Source organism: Chrysemys picta, chromosome 12 (genome assembly GCF_011386835.1).
Source record: "Chrysemys picta bellii isolate R12L10 chromosome 12, ASM1138683v2, whole genome shotgun sequence".
NCBI classification, from domain to species: domain Eukaryota; kingdom Metazoa; phylum Chordata; order Testudines; family Emydidae; genus Chrysemys; species Chrysemys picta.
In genome coordinates, this window is record NC_088802.1 from 34,330,875 (window position 1) to 34,355,845 (window position 24,971).

The 24,971-nt window shown below is 42.0% G+C and overlaps 1 protein-coding gene across 7 annotated transcripts in view; it reads right to left on the minus strand.

The window, feature by feature from the left end:
- The window catches only part of MYH10 (myosin heavy chain 10), a 156,161-nt gene that overhangs the window by 119,607 nt on the left and 11,583 nt on the right, over positions 1 to 24,971 (minus strand). For all 7 annotated transcript variants that reach the window (XM_065563317.1, XM_065563321.1, XM_065563319.1 and 4 more), the window contains exon 3: positions 13,820 to 13,976. In XM_065563317.1, the coding sequence (XP_065419389.1) occupies positions 13,820 to 13,976 (157 nt within the window). The remainder of the gene's footprint in view (positions 1 to 13,819; positions 13,977 to 24,971) is intronic.

Consider the following 24,971-nt stretch of genomic DNA (forward strand, 5'->3'; position numbering starts at 1 on the left):
CCACCTAACCAAGAAGAGGTAGATGAGGCTTTTTTTTAAAAAAGCCAACAAAATCATCCAAAGCACAGGACTTGGTAGCTGAAGTCCCCCATCACAACCCAGACATCCATTGGGAAAATACAGCAAGGCACATATTAACCAATAAGTTCTTGAAATACACTGGAGACAATTTCCTATTATAGAAGGTGGAGAAAGCAAGTAGGGGAGAGGCTGATCTAGATTTGATTCTTACAGATAGGGAAGGAACTGGTTGAGAATTTGAAGGTGGGTGAAAGTGATCATGAAATGATCAGTTAATGATTTGAAGGAATAGCTGGGGGGGGGGAAGAATAGCAGAATAAAGGTCATGGACTTCTAGACAGACTTTGGCAAACTCAGAACTGGTAGGAAAGATCTCATAAGAAGCAAATCTAAGGGAAGAGAGAGCAGGAGAGTTGGCAGGATTTTTTTTTTGGCTGAAGAGTTAAATGCCTTCTTTTCAGCTTTCACCAAAAAGGTTAGCAGTGGTCGGATGATATAGTGAACATCAGTATAAATAGGGTAGTATCTAAGGCTAAAATAAGGAAAGAACAAGTTAAGAATTACTTAGACAAGTTAGAGATCTTCAAAATCAGCAGGACCTGACAAAATACATCCTAAAATATTTAAGGAACTGGCTGAAGAGCGCTCTGGGCCATTAGTGGGTATCTTCAAGAACTCCAGGAAGACAGAAGAGATCCCAGAGGGCTGGAAAAGGGCAAATATAATACTTATCTATAACAAGGGGAGTAAGGACAACCCAATTATAGACCAGTCAGTTTAACTTCAGTACCCAGAAAGATAATGGAGGAAATAAAGAAATCAATTTGTAAGCACCTACAGGATAATAAGTAACAGTCCACATAGATTTGTCAAGAACAAAATCATGTCAAACCAACCTAGAATCCTTCTTTGACAGAGTAACAGACCTTGTAGATCAGGGTAAGCAGTAGATGAGATATCCCAACTTAAGAAAGGCTTCTGATACGGTCTCACTTGATGGTCTCATAAGCAAGCTAAGGAAATATAGTCCAGATGAACATACTAACAGGTGGCTGCACAACTGGTTGAAAAAAAACAAAAACAAAAACAAACAAACAAACAAAACACCACACCATATTCTGTTTTTACCAATGGTTCAGTGTCAAGCAGGAAGGGCCTATTGAGTAGGGTTCCACAGGGATCTGTGCTAGGTCCGGTTCTATTCAATATCCTCATAAATAATTTGGATAACAGCACAGAAAGTATACTTAAAGTTTGTGGCCAGTACCAAGCTTGGAGGGGTTGCAAGTGCTTTGGAAGACAGGATTAGGATTCAAAATGATGTAGACAAACTGTAGAAGTGGTCTGAAATAAAAACCAGGATGAAACTCAAAAAAAGGACAAATGCAAAGCACTACACTTACGAATGAATAACCAATTGCACAAAATGGGAAGTGACTTGCCAAGAAGGTGTACTGCAGAAAAGCATCCAGAGGTTAAGCAACAAACTAAATATGAGTCAACATTAATATTGTTGCCAAAATACATAAATAAATAAATAAAATAATAAAAAGTCATTCTGGGATGTATTAACAGGAGTATTCTAAGCAAGACACAAGTAGTAATTCTTCCACTCTATTCATCATTGATAAGGCCTCAGCTGGAGCCCTATGTCCAGTGCTGGCTGGACACCACACTTTGGGAAAGATGTGGACAAATTGGGAGAAAATCCAGAGGAGAGCCACAAAAATTAAAGGTCTAGAAAACACAAACTACAAGAAAAGATTGAAAAACTAGGTTTGTTTAGTCTAGAGATGAGAAGGCTGAGGGGCACATAATAGTATTCAAGTAGGTAAAAAGTTGTTATTGAGAGGTGATATATTGTTCTCCTTAGCCACTGAAGACAAGACAAGTAGTAATGGGCTTAAATAGCAACAAGGGAGATTTAGGTTAGAAATTAGGAAAAAGTTTTTAACTGTAAGGGTAGTTTAGCATTGGAACAGATTCCACAACCTCCGTAGGTAATCGCCATCACTGGAGCTTTTTAAGAGCAAGTTAGACAAACACTAGCCAGGGATGGTCTCAATAATACTGAGTCCTGCCTCAGCACAGGGGACCAGAAAAGATGACCTACTGAAGTCCCTTTGGGTCCTACATTTCTATTATCTGAACAGGACTTTTTGCTTTATAAGCACAGGGTGGAGGAGGGGAAGAGAGAGAGAGAGAGAGAGACACACACACTCAAGTGCATAGATTTCAACCCAGTTTCCTTCTTTCAGCAGGACATCACAAGAGTTGTCCTGTGCAGTCTGCAGTACTTAAGGTCCTTCTAAACAGGAAATACATTAAGAGGACAAGAATACAGAAGCAGTTTGACAGCAGCACTGCTAACTGCCAGCTATACAAACCGTCTGCAACAGAGCTGTCATTGTGCAGTGAAGTTTCCAGTTTATATTCGGAGTTTAACAAAATGGAGTCTTTCCAGCACTAGGCAAGACAATGAATGATTAATTCAGATGATCAAGCAATGTTAAGTTTTGTTGCTGGTAGACTTAAAACACACCACACACACACACACACACTCACTTTGATTTTTAAAATCTGAACCAGAGGTATTTTGGAGTTTAAGCCCCAATTGTTTATTTAAACTCTTGGGCCCTAACACACTTGCATTTAAAGAGAATGTAGTTTGAGAGACACAAAGTTGAGCACTAGTGAGCTTTTAATCTGATTCTAGGATATGAAACCAGAATGTTCCAAGCAGTTCTCCCATCACATTAATTTTGAAATGAAGTCTCAATTTGCACGATATAAAGACTGGTCTTAGAGTTTGTTTAATGTTACAGCTTAGGTCTGTATAATCCCTCACTTTGGTCTTGCACATGGATCTGATACAAATGCCTTGGAAATCAGCAATTGTAAGGGCATTTGCAAGGGAAGTGGCCAGTGGGGCATGGCTAACTTCAGAATCTACTGCAAAAGGAGGTGATAAGGCATCTCTCACCTGTGTGGACAATCCAGATTTTAATACAATTTCTCAACATGTTCAGATCTTGATAATGCCAGGGGAAAAAAAGAGGCATCTTATTTCCTGCATATTCTTCCTTCAGCTGAAAATTTCAATTGGCTAAATTGTCAAAAGAGTTGGAGCTGAACTGTGTGGCAGAAAGAGAGAAGGCATTTTATCCCCAGAAGAACCATCTACTCTGGTTTTATCATTCATGTCAAATATCCTCCTCTTTGGTTTTAGAACCAACCAAATGGAAACTATATTCACCAATCCCAAAATTACAAGGCTAGTTTACATCCCAAAAAGCAAGATTCCCATAACCATTTTATTTTCAATATAAAGAGTCCCTGCCATTATTTGAAGTCGTACTATAAAATTTTACTAGTACAACACTCCAGTGTTATCCCCCCAACATATCCAAAATTTAAAAAAAATCCTGTTCTAGCCTGCTAGTATTCTACACTACTCCCCAAAATGCCAGAAAAACAAAATACAGTACACACACATGCTGGGTAATGCAGCATACCCTCAAGACCAACCAATTCTAGCTATTTCAGACCCTGGGGGAGTTTGACAGCAAAATCAAGGGAAAAGACTGCTCTCCACTAAACAATTCAAGTGTGAGGCACAGTTGCTATATGCACTTTAACTGCTGCTACTTATGTAAGTTAGAAATCCAATAGCAGGCACTACTGGATGTGAGTGCATGCACATGGCTGAACCAGTCCACTCTGTCAAAAGGGTGTGAGGGCAGTCTCCACCACTTGTTAAATTCTCCTTAGGCTACCTAGCAAGGCTTTGGATTCACCTGGAGCACATCGAGACAAAGTTAATACAAATGGGTTCACCCTCAACCTAAACAAAATGTGTTTTCCAATACATTTTTAGAGCAGGGACTCTACCAAGCAAGAGTTTACCTAGAGAAGCCACTTGTTTATTATAGACCATTTTCTTTAGCTGGGCATGGCACATAGGCAATTCTCTACCAAAATCTAAATTTCTTTTTGGTTATTTTAAGACACAAGTTCTCCAAGCCTTTATTGTATTAAAATTTATAGGCTGAGTATCCCACATAAAGCTCAGCTATAATGCATTTGTTCCCCCCCAAAACAGCCTGCTCCATATCCCAGACAGACTTCTTGCAACATGTCACAAACTCATTCCCTACCACAGTGTTTCCCAAACTTGGGACACGGCTTGTGTAGAGAAACCCCCTGGCAGGCCTAGCCGTTTGTTTACCTGCCACGTCCGCAGGTCCGGCCGATCACAGCTCCCACTGGCCACGGTTTGCCGCTCCAGGCCACTGGGAGCTGCTGGAAGCGGCAACCAGTAAGTCCCTCGGCCCGCGCCACTTCCAGCGGCTCCCATTGGCCTGGAGCAGCGAACCGCGGCCAGTGGGAGCCGGGATTGGCCAAACCTGCGGACGTGGCTGGTAACAAACCGGCCAGCCCGACAGGGGCTTTCCCTACACAAGTGGCATCCCAAGTTCGGGAAACACTGCCCTACCAGATGGAATGCCAACACAGCAAGATGCCTATTTCCAAAATGAAAGAGAAACCCTATTCCTAACATGACTGCAAAGACCATCTAACTCAGAGAGGCCAGACAGATTTCATTTACAGTTAACTTCTAACCTCTGAATAGGAAAAATTAAACTAATTTTTATTACAGTTTTATCTGCTAGAATGGATCCACTCCTCCAGACACAAGTCCTAAATTTAATCATTCTAAAAGAACAGACAAAAATTTTCCCTTTCTTTTTTGAAATTAAAAACTCTATCCTGGAATGTTTGCGAACAGATTACACCTCCTGTCAATACTCAAACTGAGGAGGCGAAGCTAAAACAAAATTACTGCAATTTGGAACCAAAGCAAATAATTGTCTCCATATTTGAGAGATTTTTAGACCTTTTTGACATTAGACCTTAGTTGGGACATGAAGCAGATAGTAGACAATGTTTTCACCCCTCAGCTCAGAAAGAGCCAAATCTACAATCGAAAAATAAAGTTGGCTGGTACCAGCAAACCCTCCTAGCATAGAGTCAGCTCCTACAAGCAAAAGTGTGCTTTTGCCAATATAGCTTATACCAGTTCCCTGAACAAAATAAGCTAGACCAGGAAAACCACTTACCATATATACTCGTTCATAAGCCAAAAAATGTTTAGTAAAAAAGGGAAGCACCAGAGACAGGGGTCGGCTTATGAACAGGTATAGAGAGGGAGAGGTGGGACACAGCCCCTCCCCCCAACAGAGGGAGCAAGGAGAGGCAGCACAGCCAGCAGAGACAGAAGGGAAGAGGCGGGGCCAGTCCGGGGCTGGCAGGCTACAGCCATGCTGCTCAGCACTACCCCCAGAGCAGTCTGTGGGTGCGCCGCCTGGGCACTGGAGCACGCTGCAGCCACGCCCGGCCCAGCCCACTGGAACAGGCTTTCAGCCGCGCCGCCTGGTCTGGCCTGCTGGAGCAGGCTGTGGCCACGCCGCCAAGCCTGCCGGAGCAGCTCCAGCCTGGTATGAGACATCTTCCCCTGGCGCTCCCCAGATAAGGTGGGAAAGGATGAGATGGGGAGAGTGTGGGGGTCCCGGGCTAGGGGTGGGGTCATGTAGGGGGTGGTCAGAGGGGTTACTCCCCTGATTCTCAGCTTCTCCCCCCCAAAAAAATTTCCCCACCAGTTGCTGTCCCGACCCTCAGGGTAAGCAGCTGGCGCGCCGGGACACTTTGTTTACTTAGGTTTACCTCCATGCCTGCAGATGCTCGAGGTAAACAAACCAGCCATCTCAGACCACCAGTGGCTTATCCTGATTGCCCAGGAGCCAAAGTTTGCTGACCCTGAATTATAGGGTTGGCTTATGAACGGGTTATAAAAATTTTCCATTTTTACTTATCCATCTGGGGGGGGAGGGAGGGGCGCGTGGGTCAGCCTATAAACGAACCAGCTTATGATCGAGTATACACGGTACTATTTTGAATTACCATACCTCCTAGGAGCCCTTGTCGTGCACCAGGACCTCATTGTTCGGAGCACTGTTTTTAGCCAATATAACTGCATCTGCACTAGGGCTTCTGCCATTATGGATGTCTATGACTAGGGCTCCTAGGAGGAATGGCAATTCAAACTAGTAAGTGCTTTTCTGGTCTAGCTTATTTTATTCAGGGAACTGGTATAAACTATACTGGCAAAAGCACAATTTTGCTCATAGGAGCGGACTCTACACTAGGAGGGTTTGCTGGTATAGCTAGTAAAAACTGGCTGGTATTAGTGTAGATTAGGCCTTTCTGTGTTGACTTCTTTTCCATTGCAATAGGTTCAATTGGTGGCAATGCAAGTAATAATCATCCCACCATTATAGGGAAGGTAACAAAATAGCAAAGTTGCTGCTACAACTAGACACAATGGGAACAAGCAAAAACCAAATACCAGTACTTTCCTCAAACCAGAATTAGACCGAGATTAACAAAATTGCTATAAACTCAAAGTACTTCCAAGAAACTACAGATTATACACATTTCACACACCTCTTCGCCCTGAAACTTGCTGAGAAGCAACTAAAGGATATGGGTTTCTTTCAGAAAACACCTAACTACTCTGAACATTAGGTTGTTTTTTTTAATTGAAGCTCATATTTCCTCCTAAGAGGGATGATGCTTTGTACTAGATGAAGAAACCTCTCTCCAAAAAGTGTAGGCCCCAGAATTTTCAGATTATGTTCCTATTTTATACAGATTATACCATGCTTGTGATAATAACATCTGGACACTTTCAAGTAGTGCATTCATAGATTCATAGATTCTAGGACTGGAAGGGACCTCGACAGGTCATCAAGTCCAGTCCCCTGCCCGCATGGCAGGACCAAATACTGTCTAGACCATCCCTGATAGACATTTATCTAACCTACTCTTAAATATCTCCAGAGATGGAGATTCCACAACCTCCCTAGGCAATTTATTCCAGTGTCTAACCACCCTGACAGTTAGGAACTTTTTCCTAATGTCCAACCTAGACCTCCCTTGCTGCAGTTTAAACCCATTGCTTCTTGTTCTAGCCTTAGAGGCTAAGGTGAACAAGTTTTCTCCCTCCTCCTTATGACACCCTTTTAAATACCTGAAAACTGCTATCATGTCCCCTCTCAGTCTTCTCTTTTCCAAACTAAACAAACCCAATTCTTTCAGCCTTCCTTCATAGGTCATGTTCTCAAGACCCTTAATCATTCTTGTTGCTCTTCTCTGGACCCTTTCCAATTTCTCCACATCTTTTTTAAAATGCGGTGCCCAGAACTGGACACAATACTCCAGCTGAGGCCTAACCAGAGCAGAGTAGAGCGGAAGAATGACTTCTCGTGTCTTGCTCACAACACACCTGTTAATACATCCCAGAATCATGTTTGCTTTTTTTGCAACAGCATCACACTGTTGACTCATATTTAGCTTGTGGTCTACTATAACCCCTAGATCCCTTTCTGCCGTACTCCTTCCTAGACAGTCTCTTCCCATTCTGTATGTGTGAAACTGATTTTTCCTTCCTAGGTGGAGCACTTTGCATTTGTCTTTGTTAAACTTCATCCTGTTTACCTCAGCCCATTTCTCCAATTTGTCCAGATCATTTTGAATTATGAACCTGTCCTCCAAAGCAGTTGCAATCCCTCCCAGTTTGGTATCATCCGCAAACTTAATAAGCGTACTTTCTATGCCAATATCTAAGTCGTTGATGAAGATATTGAACAGCGCCGGTCCCAAAACAGACCCCTGCGGTACCCCACTCGTTATGCCTTTCCAGCAGGATTGGGAACCATTAATAACAACTCTCTGAGTACGGTTATCCAGCCAGTTATGCACCCACTTTAAGCAACATGACTAACAATTGTAACCTGTTTGTTCTGCCATCCTCTCTGAAGTGAAAGCTTAAGATTCTGAAATCAAAGCTTCAAGAGCCAAGGTCCTAGGTACTCACCTATACCTTAGTGATAAGATATATCTGAATATCAGAGGATGAGCCAAGCCTGATGAACACAGCAGAGCACACAATCGTATTTTGAACAGCTACGTGATCTACTGTGATTCTCATCGCCTGGTGCCTCAGGTAGGAACAGCTTGGTTTACAGGTGGAGCTTGGTTGTACCACCACTGCTACGGTGACCCACCCTCCTCCTATTTGGGCTCTGAAACTGATAGCCCAGTTATCAGAAATTGAAACTGCAATATCAAAACACTCAAGATTGTAATGTGCCGAGGAATCTTTCCTGTCAATGATTATTTGAAATGTCTAAGTCAGCGTCACCGTTTCAGTCCCCTCATGAGCATTTGACATAATGAAAATAAGAAACAGGATTTACAATTTAGGTAGCCGTTGCGGTGCTGCTCTGTGGCTTTAGGTCAGCTATGAAGCCGGCTTATGTTTTCTTTCCAGAATTTGACGAAATAACATTTTACATTGGACAAAGTAGATGATACTCCAATTTCATCTTGTAACCTCTATTTAAGACTGAGGACATGTTTGTAGTGATCCATTTCTCTCTCTCACACACACACACACACACACACACACACACACACACACACACACACTTAGGTTCACAAAGTGAGTCTAGTTGGTACCTACCCGATACATAAGAAAAGGTTAGCAAAATTTTCCTGTACCTAACAGGTTTGGGAAAATATGTATACCATACTGATCCTTGAACATTTTCACTAGCAAAAGAAATCCTGGATTTTCTTGCAGAATGGCAGGCATTCTCACAACTTACTCTTGTGTCTCCAAGAAGTCTACCACCATACTCAAACTAGTCTCATTTTTATTGGTGGTATTCGGACTTCCTCACTGAGACAATGCAATGTCATTTTAGCCTGACCCATGCTAAAAAGGTCTTATGGAGGCAATGGGCCAGGACTCTGGAGATTTGGGTTCAGTTATGCCACAGACTTCCTGTGCGGCCTTGGGCAAGTCATTTAGTCTGTGCTTCAGTTTCACCATCTGTAAGAAGTGGAGATGGTAGCACATCCCTTCCTCAAAGAGATACTGTGAAAATACATTAAAGACTGAGGCACTCACATACTACAGTAATGGGGGTCATAAGTATCTAAGATACACGTCTCAGAAGCAGCCTGCCTGCCATCTTGTTCTTGAAGAAATGCCTAGGAATAACTAAATGGAGCCTATTACAAATGCAAAGGAAATATTGACTTTCCTTTCCTTTGATCTAACACAAAGCAGCCAAGTACAGTTTGTCAACATCTGTACTTCCCAATTCTTGTTTTGTCTTGGCAATGAAATCATGAAGGTAAGACATCAGTGGGAAGTCCACTAGCTGACACCACTTCCCACCTCTTGCTGAAAGGAAGAAAAGCAATGGGTCGATATAGGTGGAGGTTATTCAAGTGCACAGATTTTTAGTAACTACAAAGTATTAATTCTTTAAAGCAATTTCCTTGTTTAAGTTTCCGCCCAAACCTATCAAATTTCAAGCCTGACACCTATATTTTTTCTTCAAACCCAGAGATGCCATTGTGACATTATCTAATAAAATATGACCACATAGATCACTGTTGTACAAAATATGTCAAGTAAGGTGTCTATGGAAAGGTTATGATTTGCTGAATGTGATTTTGCTGTTTGTATGCATGTATCATTTTTGTATTTGAAGTTATGAGTATTGGCTCTATACCTAGATTTCAAATGTTTGCTCCTGTAGTAGCACCCACAAGATATTTAACCAGCACATCTTGAAGGAGCTATTCAAGTTAAGCCCTTGACTTTCTTTAACAGACCACTTAACTCACAATAGAAGATGCCTATCAACACTTAACGGACTTTCCTGCTGTGACAAAGCGAAATCATGCATGGACATGCGACTTGCCCATGTGACTCCAAACACCATCTTGCTACCTGTAATTTTCCACTTGCTGTGCTGAGGGCTTTGTTTGAAACAATGGATTTCCCTCCACACGGCAGAAGCTATAAAAGGCCCTGGAAACATCTCTGTTTTGCCTCTTTCCTGCTCAAGCCTCTGGACTATGAACTTATACTAATGGGAGCATTATAACCAAAGGACTGAGGACCTTCCAATGATTTGGAAGCAACCAGAGACTTGACTTAAGCCAGCAGTTTATTCCATCACTGCTACAAGCTTGATCCAATAACTTTGCAATTATTGCATGTATCTGATTCCTTTAACAAATTTTAACTCTCACCTTTCTTTTTATAAATAAACCTTTCGATTTTAGATACTAAAGGATTGACAACAGCGTGATTATTGGGCAAGATCTGAGTTATACGTTAACCTGGGTATATGGTTGGTCCTTTGGGATCAGAAGAACCTTTTGTTTGATTAAACTGGTTTTAAATAACCACTCATCTTTAAGTCTGGTGTCTGGGTGTTGAATCCAGGACTGGAATGCCTAAGGAGACTGCTTTTCTGACTTGTTAGCCAGTGTGGTGAAACAGAAGTTTACTTTTGTTGCTGGTTTGGTATATCTTATGGGAGAACAACCACCTGGTGGTCTGCCTGAGGGGGCCATTTAGGGATCTGGGAAAAAAAAAAAAAAAAAAAAAAAAATCTGTCTAGGGATTGGTCGTGGTTTGAGCAGGGGGTTGGACTAGATGACCTCCTGAGGTCCCTTCCAATCCTGATATTCTATGATCCTATTTCTCAGCAGTTTGTCCTGAATTTCGTATTCTCAGTTGTGACCCACGAAGGCACTGTTACAGCCATCTACTCTAGTTTTCCCCCACTACCACCTTTGAAGCAAACAAAGGTGGTACTAAAGCAATATTTCTCAAACTATGGTCCAAGGAGCTGCTTCTATGAAGGATGAATCATCCAGTCTTGATGCAGTGAAACTTCATAAACCTCAGCACTTTGCAGTGTTGGTCCCAGGATATTGAGAGACAATGTGAGTGCAATAAAATCTGCTTGGACCAACTTCTGTTGGTGAAAGAGACAAGCTTTCAAGCTTATGCTTGAGTTCTTCTTCAGGTTAAAGCTTGTCTCTTTATCCAATAGAAGACATTACCTCAAACCACCTTGTCTCATTGAATGGCAAGTCAGAACTCTGGGTTTCCAAAAGCTTTGGTCAGCCAAACACAAAGACAAACTTCTGCATCTTGTTTAGCAATTGCATTCTTTGATTCAAGGGTTTTATTCTTGTAAACATGGACCAAATTTGGAAACAAACAGAGAAAGGCAGAACCAAACAGAGTAACCTAGAGAGATTAGAGCCAAGAAGGGTGAGGGCTGCAAATAAGGAGTATGTGAATGAATGCACCCATGTATTCACACCCTCTACACTTCTGTAATAATCTTTGTACAAAAATATGCCTTGTGTGGTATCATTTGAAAATTAAACTCACTGGTCGATAATATGATGAAATGTGTGTAGTCACATTCTATGAAAAGTTAAAAACATAAGCTGAAATTAGATCTGCAATGTGTTTACCAGACAAGTCTGGGTAAACCAGTTTCTCAGAGACAAAACACAAGCTGATGCCTCTAGCCAGGTGTGCATTCACCTAGTGGCCATTCTTAGAGGTGGGGGGGAGAAGAGGGGGCAGGAACAAACAGATCCGCATCTTAGCAAACAGCATCAAGGAACCTCTTTCACCACCAGACTCCTCGTCTCTATCCCCACAGTGGAAATGAACTTTATCTATGGGTAAACCTTAGGAAAAGGTTTTTCAGAAAGGTGACCAATCTATGAAAGTGAGGGGCAAACACACCAAGTTCTCTCCCTAGCCATCTCTTTCTCTGTCACTTAAGACAACACAAAGAAACAGCATTTGCTCTTGACCTGAAATTGGGTCAGCCCTGTTCTTGGGAGCATGTGCTAAGAACTTCACCTTGAACCAAGTCTCATCTGTTAAGTTTTAATACTAGGAAGTGTTTTTAATTTTATTTCTCTTGTAACCATTTCTCATTTTTACTGGCTTATACTTGTACTCTCTTAAAACCCATCTCCCTTGTAGCTAAACAAACATGTTTTATTCTTTAATTAAAACTAATCTGGTGTTGAATTGTTTGGTAACTCCATTTAAGATAGCAGACTGTTATATATTGGTCCCCTTAGACAGGCAATGGACCTACTGTCTCTGGACTGTCCAGGAGAGGGCTGGACAGTGCTGAACACATTTTAGGGGAGAATCTGGGACTGGGAGAGTGTTGGGGTCACCCTACATGTGGTAACGAAGCCTGCTGAAAGCCAGAGTGTGGCTGGTGTTTGCTGACAGGTTGCTGGGGTCAAAGTTGTTGGACCAGGGCTATGGCTATACACAGATACTCAGGGTGTGACCTACCTGCTGTCAGTCTGTCTGTTAGCAACCCAGGTGAGAGCTACAGCAGGAAAGCATTGCAAGCACCCAAAGTTGCAGGGCAGGAGTGACAGCACCTCAACACTCTGGATGGCACACCAGAATGTCAGTGTGGCATTAGACAAACAAATTCCTACATGCCAAGACATGGAAACAACAGACAAGATGCAGGGAAACAGGGATATAAAGTAACCAAACTCATTCCATGAACATTTATCTTCATCTTGCCTCACTATCCTAGAACATTTATGTAGACCAAAACTATGGTCGCCATGGAGAGGTGGAACCAAGACTGGGATGAGGAGACGTGGCCAAAAAGCAGACCAAAAAAACAACCAACCATGCACACGCACCCTTGAAATAATCTAAAACATGAAGAGGTTTGAGTACCGCTGATCTAGAGCTATGTTTTGTTATCCTTATTGTCTTAAATGCAGTTTAAGTGTTAGTTTTTAAATTCATCTTTGAGACTCTCTTATTGGGTAAAAAAAACACTTCACCTTAAGTAATTGGGCCTTAGACAATACAGCATCTCCCTCCCCCCGCACAAATGTGATTACGGTCAAACATATTATTGTGAAAAATCCACATCCCCCAGGCAACACAGTTAAACCAACCTAACCCCCAGCATAGATAACACTAGGTCAAAGGGAGAATTCTCCCATTGATCTAGCTACCACCTCTTAGGGAGTGGAGTACCTTCACCAACATTAGAATCCCTCCCATCGGCATGTGGAACAAGGTGGGTGAGGTAATATCTTACTGACCAACTTCTGTTGGAGAGAGAAACAAGCTTACAGACCTCTTCTTCGGGTCTACATTTAGCTTTCACAGACCTGAAGAAAAGCTCTATAAGCTTGTTTCTCTCTCCAACAGAAGTTGGTCCAATAAAAGATATTACCTCACCCCACCTTGTCTCAGTAATATCCTGGGACCGACATGGCTAGAACTACCCCATGCGTGCATGTATATATGATATAAAAAAAATAAAAAATAAATATTTTAGCCACTGTGAGAAACCTCAGGATAGTGTGCAGTGACATTAAAACAGGAGTACAGAAAATAGTTTGAAAGTACCCATTTAGCAATTGTTTCTGAAACCAATTAGTTTAGTTTTGCTGCACACCTTTTAATTCTTGTTTTGGTGCCTCTGGAAGTACATGTTCCCTAGTGTATTAGCACCTCTTGTGTCCCAAATGTCACTACTTCTTAGTTCTGAAGGGAGCCATTTCCACTTTAAGTTTACTATTACACCACTAATTACAAAGTCTATCATTCAGTCACAGCAGCAAACTGGCAGGTACTTTGGAAGTCAAGAAGAAAACACACCATGGAGTCATACTCTTAAAGGTCACTCTCTGTTCCAACTCGCAAAAAAAATATTTCTTTAAAAGTTTAAAGATTACTATATTTATTAGAAGGCAAAACTTTAGTGTGACAAGAGAGCCTAAAATTAAGTGCATTAAGCAATTTCAGCTATTTATAACAAAGTAATATTTAAATAGTTCTTACCTTGCAACATGCATCTATATGCAGATTCAGATATTGCATAAATGTGTGGTGGCATTTCGTGACGTTTCTTCCCTCTGTACATCTCAATGATATTTTCCGAATAAATTGGGAGGTTCTTGTAGGGATTTATGACTACGCAGAACAGTCCAGAATAAGTCTAAAAAAAACCCACACCAACAGCAGTTTGGTTAGCTATTTTATCTTACATTTATATGTCCACTATTAAATGAAGCCACAGAAGCCAGGAAAGCTTCATTCTTCCCAAATTGTGAGCCATTTCTGTGCTAGTCTTGAACATTAGTGACTTCAATGAAACCACCACCTCAAACTATTTAGTTCAAAAATATTGGTTGGTACTTTGAGACATCTAATAACTTGTATCCAAAAGAGCTTAGTTATGATAGAGGTGAAGTCTTGAGCATTTGATTCCTCCTCATTCCCCAAAAGCACATTTGAATTTTCCCTCTTTGCAAATGAAAAACTGTAGTATTACACTAGTACATAAAAACCACAAAGTGAATGTTTTCCATTTTCACTAAACTTGGACACAAATTGCATCAAAGGTTGAAAGCAGATTAGATTTAAATTTTACTCTGATAAAATGTGCTCCCCCCCCCCCAACACAACTAAGTTTTTTGGATCATGCTTGCAAAACTTATGAAAAATGTAGCTGTTCACGTTCAGAGTCTACTCACTCAGTTAAAGGAAGAAATTTTGAATTAGCTGCTGATTTCTACAAGATGATCTAGTAATAAATACTGAACAGATGGGTTGCTCCTCCTGCTATAGAAAACAAAGAGCATCCCCCTTTAAGCCTTTCCTCCAGGCCACATCTCTAGGTAACTGCTTTCAAAACTGCATCAAGCGAAGTAAAAATTAATCAATAGTTCCATAACAACAAGGACCAGCTATAGGACCTCTTCCCTCAAAAACAAAAATAGGAAAGTTAGTTGCTAAACATCCCAGAACAGAAGCCTCAAACTCATTTGGTGCAGAGAGCTAGATTCACGGTTTCATTACAGTCTGTGGGAAAGGATCCAAGTTCAGGACTCCACAAATTCCTCAGGGTATGGCTACATTTGCAGGTGTACAGCGCTGTGAATTAAACCTGCCTTCGTACATCTGAGTAGGGAAAGCGCTGCAGTCTGTCCACACGGACAGCTGACAGCGCACTGTCGTGGCCACATTTGCGGCACTTGCAGCGGCATTGGGAGTGGTGCATTATGGGCAGCTATCCCACAGCTATCCCAAGAGTACCTCTTCCCATTCTGGCGCTGTGGGAAGGGTGCGGGGCATTCTGGGTCCTGTCCCAATGCCTCGTGATGCATCGCTTCACATCCCACCAATCCCTGTGTTTCCGTCCACATTTGGCGCCATCTTTCAACACCATCTTTCAACGGTTTCTGTGCAGCGCAATCTGTGTTCTGTTTCGGTCTGCGGGAAATGGAGCCTGAACTGCTGAGGAGTAAGCGGACTACTCTCGCCAGTACGTCACGTTTGGCAGTCGAGCTATTCCTTAAGATCCAAAGTGACAGTGAGGAGTCTGACGATGATATTGACTCGCGTAACACATACAACACAAAATTGCTTGTGGTGTTCACGGACATGCTCAGCACCGTGGAACGCCGCTTTTGGCCTCGGAAAACAAGCACTGAGTGGTGGGATCACATCGTCATGCAAGTCTGGGACGACGAGCAGTGGCTTCAGAACTTTTGGATGAGAAAAGCCACTTTCATGGGACTGTGTGAGGAGCTCGCCCCCACCCTGCGGCACAAGGAACAAGATTGAGAGCTGCCCTGACAGTGGAGAAGTGGGTGGCTATTGCAATCTGGAAGCTGGCAACTCCAGACAGCTACCGATCGGTCGCAAACCAGTTTGGAGTGGGAATGTCGACCATTGGAATCGTGTTGATGCAGGTTTGAAGGGACATTTATCGCATCCTCCTCAGAAGAACCGTGACTCTGGGTAATGTGCAGGACATTGTTGATGGCTTTGCATAAATGGGTTTCCCTAACTATGGAGGGGCGATAGATGGGACGCATATTCCCATTCTGGCACCACCCCACCTAGCATCCGAGTATGTTAATCAGAAGGAGTATTTCTCTATGGTTTTCCAGGCGCTTGTGGATCACCGTGGGCGTTTCATTGACATTAATGCAGGCTGGCCCGGAAAGGTGCATGATGCACGCATCTTTCGGAACACTGGCCTGTTCAGGAAGCTGCAGGATGGGACTTTTTTCCCCAGAGCGGAAGATCCCAGTAGGGGAAGTCGAAAACAGGCTTTAAGTATATATTATCCAGTCCTCTACTGTAATTCTCCATTGCTCAGTGACAAAAACCTGCTCCCCACAAGCCACCACTACTTCTGTTTCTGCTCTCTTTCCCCAGAATTCTGTTTCTTTTCCTATGATTGACTGTCTTCTGTTCACCCTTCTGCATTTCCTTCCCACCAACACCACTCAATTCTCGTCTCCCTGAGGGCTTCACTCTCACATCCTTTCTTATTCCATGCACTAGAATGTTCAGCAATTCAGTAGTCAATTTTGACAGTGAAGTGTCACTACTTGTTTTTAGAGCTGATGCTCCAATGAGATTAATAGGGAACAGCACAGTTCAGAACCATTACAGAGAATGTAACAGGTTATCTGCAAACTTAGGGAGATAGGGTCTGTTTACACCCTGTTCACATTTGGAAGGTTTTTTGCATTGCAACCATGAGGGAATAGAATTTTTTTTTTTTTTAGAAAAAGCGAAAGCTGCAATTCTATGAAACCTGAATGTGTCATGGAGGCCACAAATTCATCAACTGGGCCATATGCTTGGACATCCTTCTCCTCAAGACAGGACATTTGAAAGGCAAGCCAAATTTCTCTCCCCTATAAGAATACATCTGTCAGTGAATTCCTTAATTAACTAATAATAAAGGTATCCTAAATGGAAAGGAGAGAGAGGAAAAGTGGAACAGGAAGTCAGTCTTTCACTTTGCCTACTAGAAGAGATTGAGCAAAAATTAGTTATCTGCTACAGCAAAGTGCAGCCTCCAGGCAAAGATTAAACTCCCTGAAAACAATCTTGTAATGCCCAGAAAAAAAAAAAAGTGTGTTAAAAATTTATCCACGTTGCCTCCTGGCAGATTTTCTCAGCTCAAATTCAGCTAGTGAGTTTGAAAATATACCCACATACCCCTCTCTGCATTCATAGGATATGTTTTCATTAAGCATTGTTTTTTATCTATCAGTTGTACCCTTAGTTCTCTTATTCCAGAGACAGCGTTCGTCACAAAGACTTGCATGTTCCATAGGTGCTGCTTTTGATATAAATATATGAACAGCTGTTGAATCAGTCACAGAATACTTGTTTTTCCCCCACTCACTCAATAGACTAAAGGGGGGGGGGAATGTTTCTTGCAGTCCTCAAGAAATGCGGCACAGATGCTAAAAAGGAAAGTATTCCCTAGCACAGAGGTTCTGAACCTTTCAAGACTACTGTATCCCTTTCAGAAGTCTGACTTGTCTTAGAACCTCCATGTTTCACCTCATTTAAAAACTACTTGCTTACAAAATCAGTCAAAAATACAGTGTCATAGCACACTATTACTGAAAAATTGCTTACTTTCTCATTTTGTCTGTATGAAATTTTAGTTTGTACTGACTTCACTAGTACTTTTTATGTAGACTTTTGTAAAACTAGGCAAATGAGTTTATGTACTCTCTGAAAGACCTCTGTGAACCCCCAGGGGTACATGTACCCCTGGTGGAGAACCACTGCCCTAGCACTTCAGAGTGGTAGCCGTGTTAGTCTGCATCAGCAAAAACAACAAGGCGTACTTGTGGCACCTTAGAGACTACAAATTTATTTGGGCATAAGCTTTAGTCTCTAAGGTGCCACAAGTATTCCTCGTTTTTGCCCTAGCATTAAGACCTTCAGGATGAATGTTTAAGGTCATTAATAATAAAGCCATTCAGGGAGCTCTTCATAAGAGAATGAAGAACACGTGCTGGAATTTCCAAGTCTATACTCTTGATTTTCTAGAGGGAAGCAGCACAGTTCTTTCTGCTGCTGGGAGGAATCTTGTTAAGCAGGCAATCCACCTTCTCAATTAATTAAGTAAGGCACATTTCAGCATTAAGTAAAGAAATAGATTAGCCCAGAGGTACAGATTTCCTTACAAAAACAGAATCTGAAGTCTTGTCTTTGCTCATAACCCCCATACAACATTCATTCCAGTACTTTAACCTGGCCTTGATAGTAGGCTCTTTTGTGAATGGTGAGCATGCAAACAGGAGTAACTTACATGAAAAGCTGTTAATTAGAAGGAAGCTAGATCTGTGTTTCCAAAAGGACCTTGCACAGCAGGTCCGATCTATTCTGCCTGTCTCAGATAACCTGTAGCAATGTTACTTGCTAGTGCTACAGATGCATACATTTTAAGTCTTACTACAGGTCTTTGACTGCTCTACATGTTCCTAGGAAGGGAACAAATGGTAAGAAAGGCACATTGAAAACTGCTCCAGCCTGGTCTGACACAGGGCCTCTGCTTCATAGCCCCTTCAACTGGAAGGGTTTCGTTATCCATTGGCCCTGGTTAAAATCTAGACTAGATTGACCTAGTTATCACCTGGATAGGTTCTCTAAAACTTAAGTGTTTGAGGCTCCACTCTCACAGGGCTACTGCAGTCCTCTTCATTCAACACAAAATAGGACATTTTGCATAACTATAACCCTTGAAAGTGTTTTCTTAGGTTTATCTGGTTAATTACAGGGCTTGCTGGACCTCTAACCCCTTCTCTGACATGGCTCTAAGGCAGGGATTCTCAAACTGGGGGTCGGGACCCCTAAGAGGGGGGTCCCAAGATTATTACATGGGGGGGGGTTGCATCGCAAGCTGTCAGCCTCCATCCCAAACCCAGCTTTGCATCCAACGTTTATAATGGTGTTAAATATATTTTAAAAAGTGTTTTTAAATTTATAAGGCGGGGTTGCATTCAGAGGCTTGCTATGTGAAAGGGGTCACCAGTACAAAAGTTTGAGAACCACTGCTCTAAGGTATGAGGCCTTATGTTTACCTCCCTGGGGTGGAATCACACAACTCTCACTCAAGACCAGATCCTGGACTACTGCACCCCATATAACAACAGTGATTTCTTAGCAGGTCAGACTGGGTTAGGTACCTGCAATTCTTCCCTTTGGGTGCTATAACAACAAAGTGGTAATTAGTAAGGCTGCGACTTAGTCACGGAAGTCATGGAATCCGTGACTTCCAAAGACCTCTGTGACTTCAGCTAGCTGGGAGCCGCAGAATCCCCTGCCACCTGTGGAGGCAGGGAGCTGCGGGTGCTCCTGGCCACCGTGTGCTACAAGGGGAGCCCCACAGCTCCCCACCACCTTTCCTGGCTGGGGGGGACCCCCCTGGAGCTCCCAGCCCTTCCCCCCTCCCAAATCTGCCCAGGCTACCCATTTTGTCATGGGTATTTTTAGTAAGAGTCAAGTACAGGTCATGAGCTTCTGTGAATTTTTCATTATTGCTCGTTACCTGTGACTTTTACTAAAAATATCTGACCAGACAGCCTTCTCCAAATATTTACCATAGTTGGAACAAAGCATAAAGGGAGAGAAAAAGAATTTTAAAGTCTATGCACAAATCTTACTCACTCAGAGGCTTGTCATCTCTTCGCAGAGACCCTAGGCAGTTCACTCTTTACTCCAGACCCCTAGGGGTCAGGGTCTGCGAGAACAGCTTCTCATCAGCAACTCCCAACAACCATTGCCCCCTCCCTAGAGAATGACACATATCCCACCCAGAAGCTCTTTGTCTCAGGTTCCGCAGGGTTTTTTTTGTTCTCATGTGTTTGCAAGCTGGGAATCGACCCCCTAAATACACTAGTTTGTGAGAGCTCCATAAGGAGTTGGAGGTGGGGTCATCCACATGAATGCTTCTAGTATGGTCTCTTACCTGTTTGTGAAGTAGTTATCTGAGGCCTTTATTCTTTTTTCCTACCTTTTATAGGCAGCTTATGTTGGCTTCCTCCAATACACAAAGTTAAATATTGGTATGCTTACTAACTTTGTTTATATAATCAAACCCCTTAATGTAATGAATCCTGTAACTCACATCCATCACACATCCCCTCATCTACATTCCCTGAACTTTGTGGAGGTTGCCTAGTCCACAGTTAGAAGATGGGCCAGAAAAAGGCTAATGCAGGGCAGCTAAATTGGGTATGTAGCAGGACAGGCTGAGGGAAAGGAGTGGATACTAAGTCAGAGGTATTCTGACTAAATTCAGCAATGGTGTGAGGGAGGTAGTCTGAATCCAGGGAGGCTCTGAGGAAGAGATCTGGGATTGAGAGAGGAAGAGATCTGGGATTGAGACCAGAGGCTAATGTGTTCAGGAGAATAGTATTGTGAATAGTATTAAGAACTGAATTTTGATGAGTTTGGCTTGTTTTAGGTTACTGATGTTCAAGTTTTTGTTCATCTTCATTTCCAATGAAGGAAATGCCCAGACAAAAGTTTAAAATGGGGTTAACACTGAGAGTATATCAGTAATTAAGATAAAATTCATTACAAGCTCTGATGGCGAACTAAAGAGGCCTCTTCCTGCAAACCACAGTGTGCAGCGGCCCTCGTAAACCTGTCATTTCCAACACACTTTTCCCAATCAAGCTAAAATGGCCTCTCTCACATGTGCAGCATTCTTGAACTGAATAGTTTAAGCCTAGGAAATACTGCAAGATACACTATGCATGCACAGCATATGATCTTCAGAAAGTCATAACACAGACCGCCATGTATTCTATAGTAAATTGCACCTATGTTCTGCAGCAAGAACACTGGATTCCATGAAATCTATTGCAGCAGAATGTAGGCTCTGTACAGTCTAGAATTCCCCCTCTCCCCCCCCCGAAACAGCTCTTACTGAATCAAATATGACTGAGGGAGATATCAGATAGAGGGATAGTGTTAGAGGGATAGTGTACTTCCAAGGTCAATTTTATATTGCCTCATTTTTAGAGTACTGCAAAATATTGCAGTGAAAACGTATAGTTACATTATAGAATTTGTGGGGAAAGGAGTGGAGGGAGAAGCAAGAGGTTTCTAGTCTCAATCATAGAATATCAGGGTTGGAAGGGACCTCAGGAGGTCATCTAGTCCAACCCCCCCGCTCAAACCAGGACCAATCCCCAGACAGATTTTTGCCCCAGAACCCTAAATGGCCCCCTGAAGGATTGAACTCATAACCCTGGATTTAGCAAGCCAATGCTCAAACCATTCCAGCAATTGGTCAGGGGACAGTGCTGCATTTGACACCCAAACTGAAGGTGTGAAAAGGCAGTTATTGCACAAACCCAAACACATTAAATGGAGTTTAAAAGTGACCAGCATGACACCAACACCTGTATTATCAGACTGAAGGAGGAACACCCCACTAAAAGGAATGGGCAAGCAAGGGCTTGGGCCTACTGTGTTCCAGCTACAAAAACTAGAGCAGACATCACTGTATCTAGTTTCCATTGTTTACATTTGGGTGTTTCTCTTTGCAACAATGAGGGCAACATGATTTTTGTGAGGTAAAGAGCTCGGTTTCTGGACCACAATTCTGCAGAATTGGAAACATAAAAGGCCCTGTCAAATCAAGGACAAGTTTCAACAGAAACTTAGAAATGGTGCTAACAAATAGAAAGCGTTATTAATTTCAGTTTTCCCAACTCAGGCAATTTAGACTACAGACTGCTAAACACAGGACCTCTAATGGGAAGTACTTTACCCTTTCTTCTAGTTCTCCACAGATGAACCATTTCTGTTCAAGCTTTCAGAACACTCACTGTAGCACAAAGACCGCGCACTGAAAATTTCAGCCAGTTATAATCAATTGATAAAGCGGGCTATAATGAAAACCTGCTATAATAAATTTAAAGTATGTGCATGTATTTGCTTATACAGATTTACAAAAAAAAAAATTCAGCTTTTCACAAACATTAAATTTTCAATTTCAAAACAGGGCACTTGTTTGGGTAGCACAAAATTCTGTTTTGCTGAAGAAAAGGATGTGGGCAGTACCAGTCAAAGGAAATCAGGAATGTTGGAATGGCTATCTTGGCAAGGCTCCAAAGACAAACATTAAAGCAGAGCTGCGACAGACGTTTGTTATACAAAAGTCTCCTTCAGGACACTAATTGTGGAGCCTGAATGCTTCCAGATGCTTACAAGGCTTCAGCCAGCAGTATAGCAATATCCAAATTACTAAATGATAAACTATCCAATAATGTAGCACTCAGGTTCCTGGCACAGAATTAGTTGGAAACTGTATTATGTTTCAAATAGCAAGCTTGCCAATAAAGAGGTACTATCTAAACAATCTGTGACCAAGTACAGAGTTCATTATATCATTACCCCAGAGTGTGGGAGTTCATATTTTGATGGTATCTTCTGACACCAACAAGAAGTGCACTAACTTACCACAGGTTTAAGAAAAACCTATGAAGTTTACAGAATCCCTCATCACTGTCCGTTGCCCTCAAGTATATAAAGCTGAGACTGTATAACTTTTCATCCTTTGGCAATATCTAAACTTCAGACTCTTACAAAAAGATTTCCACTGGTTCTGGTGGGAGCCCTAATGCAAGCTTCTGTGGCCAAGCTTTTTTCAAAAGCCACATTCAATTTTTCAGCAGGTTTAATTAAATATGGGGATAAAAATGCAAGAAACCAGAATCCTGTGAACTAGTAGGGAATCTTACAAAAATATTCCCTACCATAGACATAGTCAGAGACTGAAAAAGTTATGACTCAACATTTTAGTATGTTTTATTGGTAACCAAACTTCTTTAAAGTGTCAACTGGTTTGTACATTGTAACACAAAGGGTGAAATCCAGGCTCCTGCCTCAACATACACTTTAAATACCATTTTATAAAATGTGCTATGAAGAGCCTTAGTTGAATTTGAAGATTTAGAATATACTAAACTGGCTTGAGTAATCAGAAAATCTGCTGACAAAACTCAACATTTATCCCCAACTCTTCAATAAAGGGTGTCAAACGATTGGCCCCTTTAAGAGGGAGTGGGATCCAGTGCATGTGGACTGATTACCTGCTGCCCAACTGGGCTTAAGGGAAAGCACCTGGGCTTATGAAGTGGGAAAGCTGCAGGTAGTTGTTGGCAGATGTCTGCAGACATTTCAGGGATTAAAAAGGATCCTGCAAGGCCCTGAGTTAGCAGAGGGAATGCCTATGGAGATTCAGAACCTCTTGTTTGGAGTTTGGCAGAAAGCAGAAAGATAGACCCTCTGGGAGGTGGGGCTGAACCCAGATGAAACTGAGGAAGACTGCTGGTTTGAATTCTATTTTGAAAGACTAAGACTTAATAAATTGGACCCCAGAAGGGGAATGTTTTGACTATCTGGACTGTGTTGACTCTAAGGCTTGGTCTACACTAAACCCCCAAATCGAACTAAGGTACGCAACTTCAGCTACGTGAATAACGTAGCTGAAGTCGACGTACCTTAGTTCGAACTTACCGCGGTCCACACCCGGCAGGCAGGCTCCCCCGTCGACTCCGCGTACTCCTCGCGGCGAGCAGGATTACCGGAGTCAACGGGGAGCACTTCTGAGTTCGATTTATCGCGTCCAGATTAGACGCGATAAATCGAACCCAGAAGTTCGATTGCCTGCCGCCGAACCAGCGCGTAAGTATAGACAAGCCCTAAGGGATGCTAAGTGAAGGGGAAACCGAGGCAGGCCTTCGCAGCAGCATGCTTTCAAGATATGCTATTGGGTCAGTATATACGACCCTTGACTTGGGAATGGCGGACGATAAGTGAGTTATAAAGGGAAGGGATCTCAGTTTAAACCAGAAATGACTAAAATACATCTTTGACTGGATCTATGAATAAATCTATGACTGGGTTTGGACAGTACTTGCTTTTTAGGCAAAACAATGAATGATGCAATCTGAAGCTGGTATTGCATCATCCATGATATGAATTGCATCATGTTATTCCTAGAAGTCATGGATGATGCAATCGTAACGAAGCTTACATCACTCTGCTGAACAAATTGCCCTATATCAGCTCTAGAAATCATACAGTGTCATGCTCTCTTATTTGTCAGTGTTTGATTTTGCAAAGGGACACATTTCTGTTTAGCCAAAGCGAGCAGAGATGCCTCATACTTGTGTGAACAGTGCATATAACTTCTGCTATGTTTGTGAAGTGACTTTTGCATCACAAAAGTGCAGTACTACCACTATGGTTAAGAAAGCCTATCACCTTTATTTTGGCTGCAAAATTGGAGATCAGGACAAGAGGTGGGCCCCACACATATGCTGCAACACTTGTGCAACAAATCTTTGCCAGTGGTTGAACAGGAAAAGGAAATCTATGCCTTTTGCAGTGCCAATGATTTGGAGAGAGCCAACAGATCATACCAGCAATTGTTACTTCTGCATGGTGCCTCCAGTTGGGAAAGGTGTATCAAAGAAGAAAAAGTGGACTGGCAAGGAAAAGACGGCATGGAAAGCCTTCCAGTTAGTGGCAATAAATTTTCTCGGAAACAACAAGGCAGACAACTACAGGTTGTTGGTGGAAAACCTCCTCAAGGCATACAAAAGCCTTGGTTGAAACATGTCACTAAAGATACATTTTTTGCACTCTCAACTAGATTTTTTCCACCGAACTGCGGAGCAGTGAGCGACGAGCGATTTCACCAGGACATTGCAACAATGGAGAAACGCTATCAGGGCAAATGGAGCCCATCAATGCTTGCAGACTATTGCTGGACAGTGACAAGAGATGCTCCATTTAATGAATACAAGAGAAAAGCCAAGAAGCGCCGAGTAGACATTGAATAGGACTAAACTAAACTATGTACATAATAGTTTTTTGCCTTTTGTTTCATAATAAATTTTATTTATATAACCCTTTTGCTGATTTTTAAAGTGTTACATAAACAGGACAGGTGAAATATCATCATGTAAAACAACCATAAACACATGAAAAGACCTAGGTTTACAATTTATGATTAAAACTCTACTATCTACAAAATATACATAGACATAAAATGTAAAAACTTAAATATCTTAGAAACAGTAGCCAGTTTTAATTGTCATATTTGAATTCAGCACATCAAAATACATAATAAATAGCACATTTT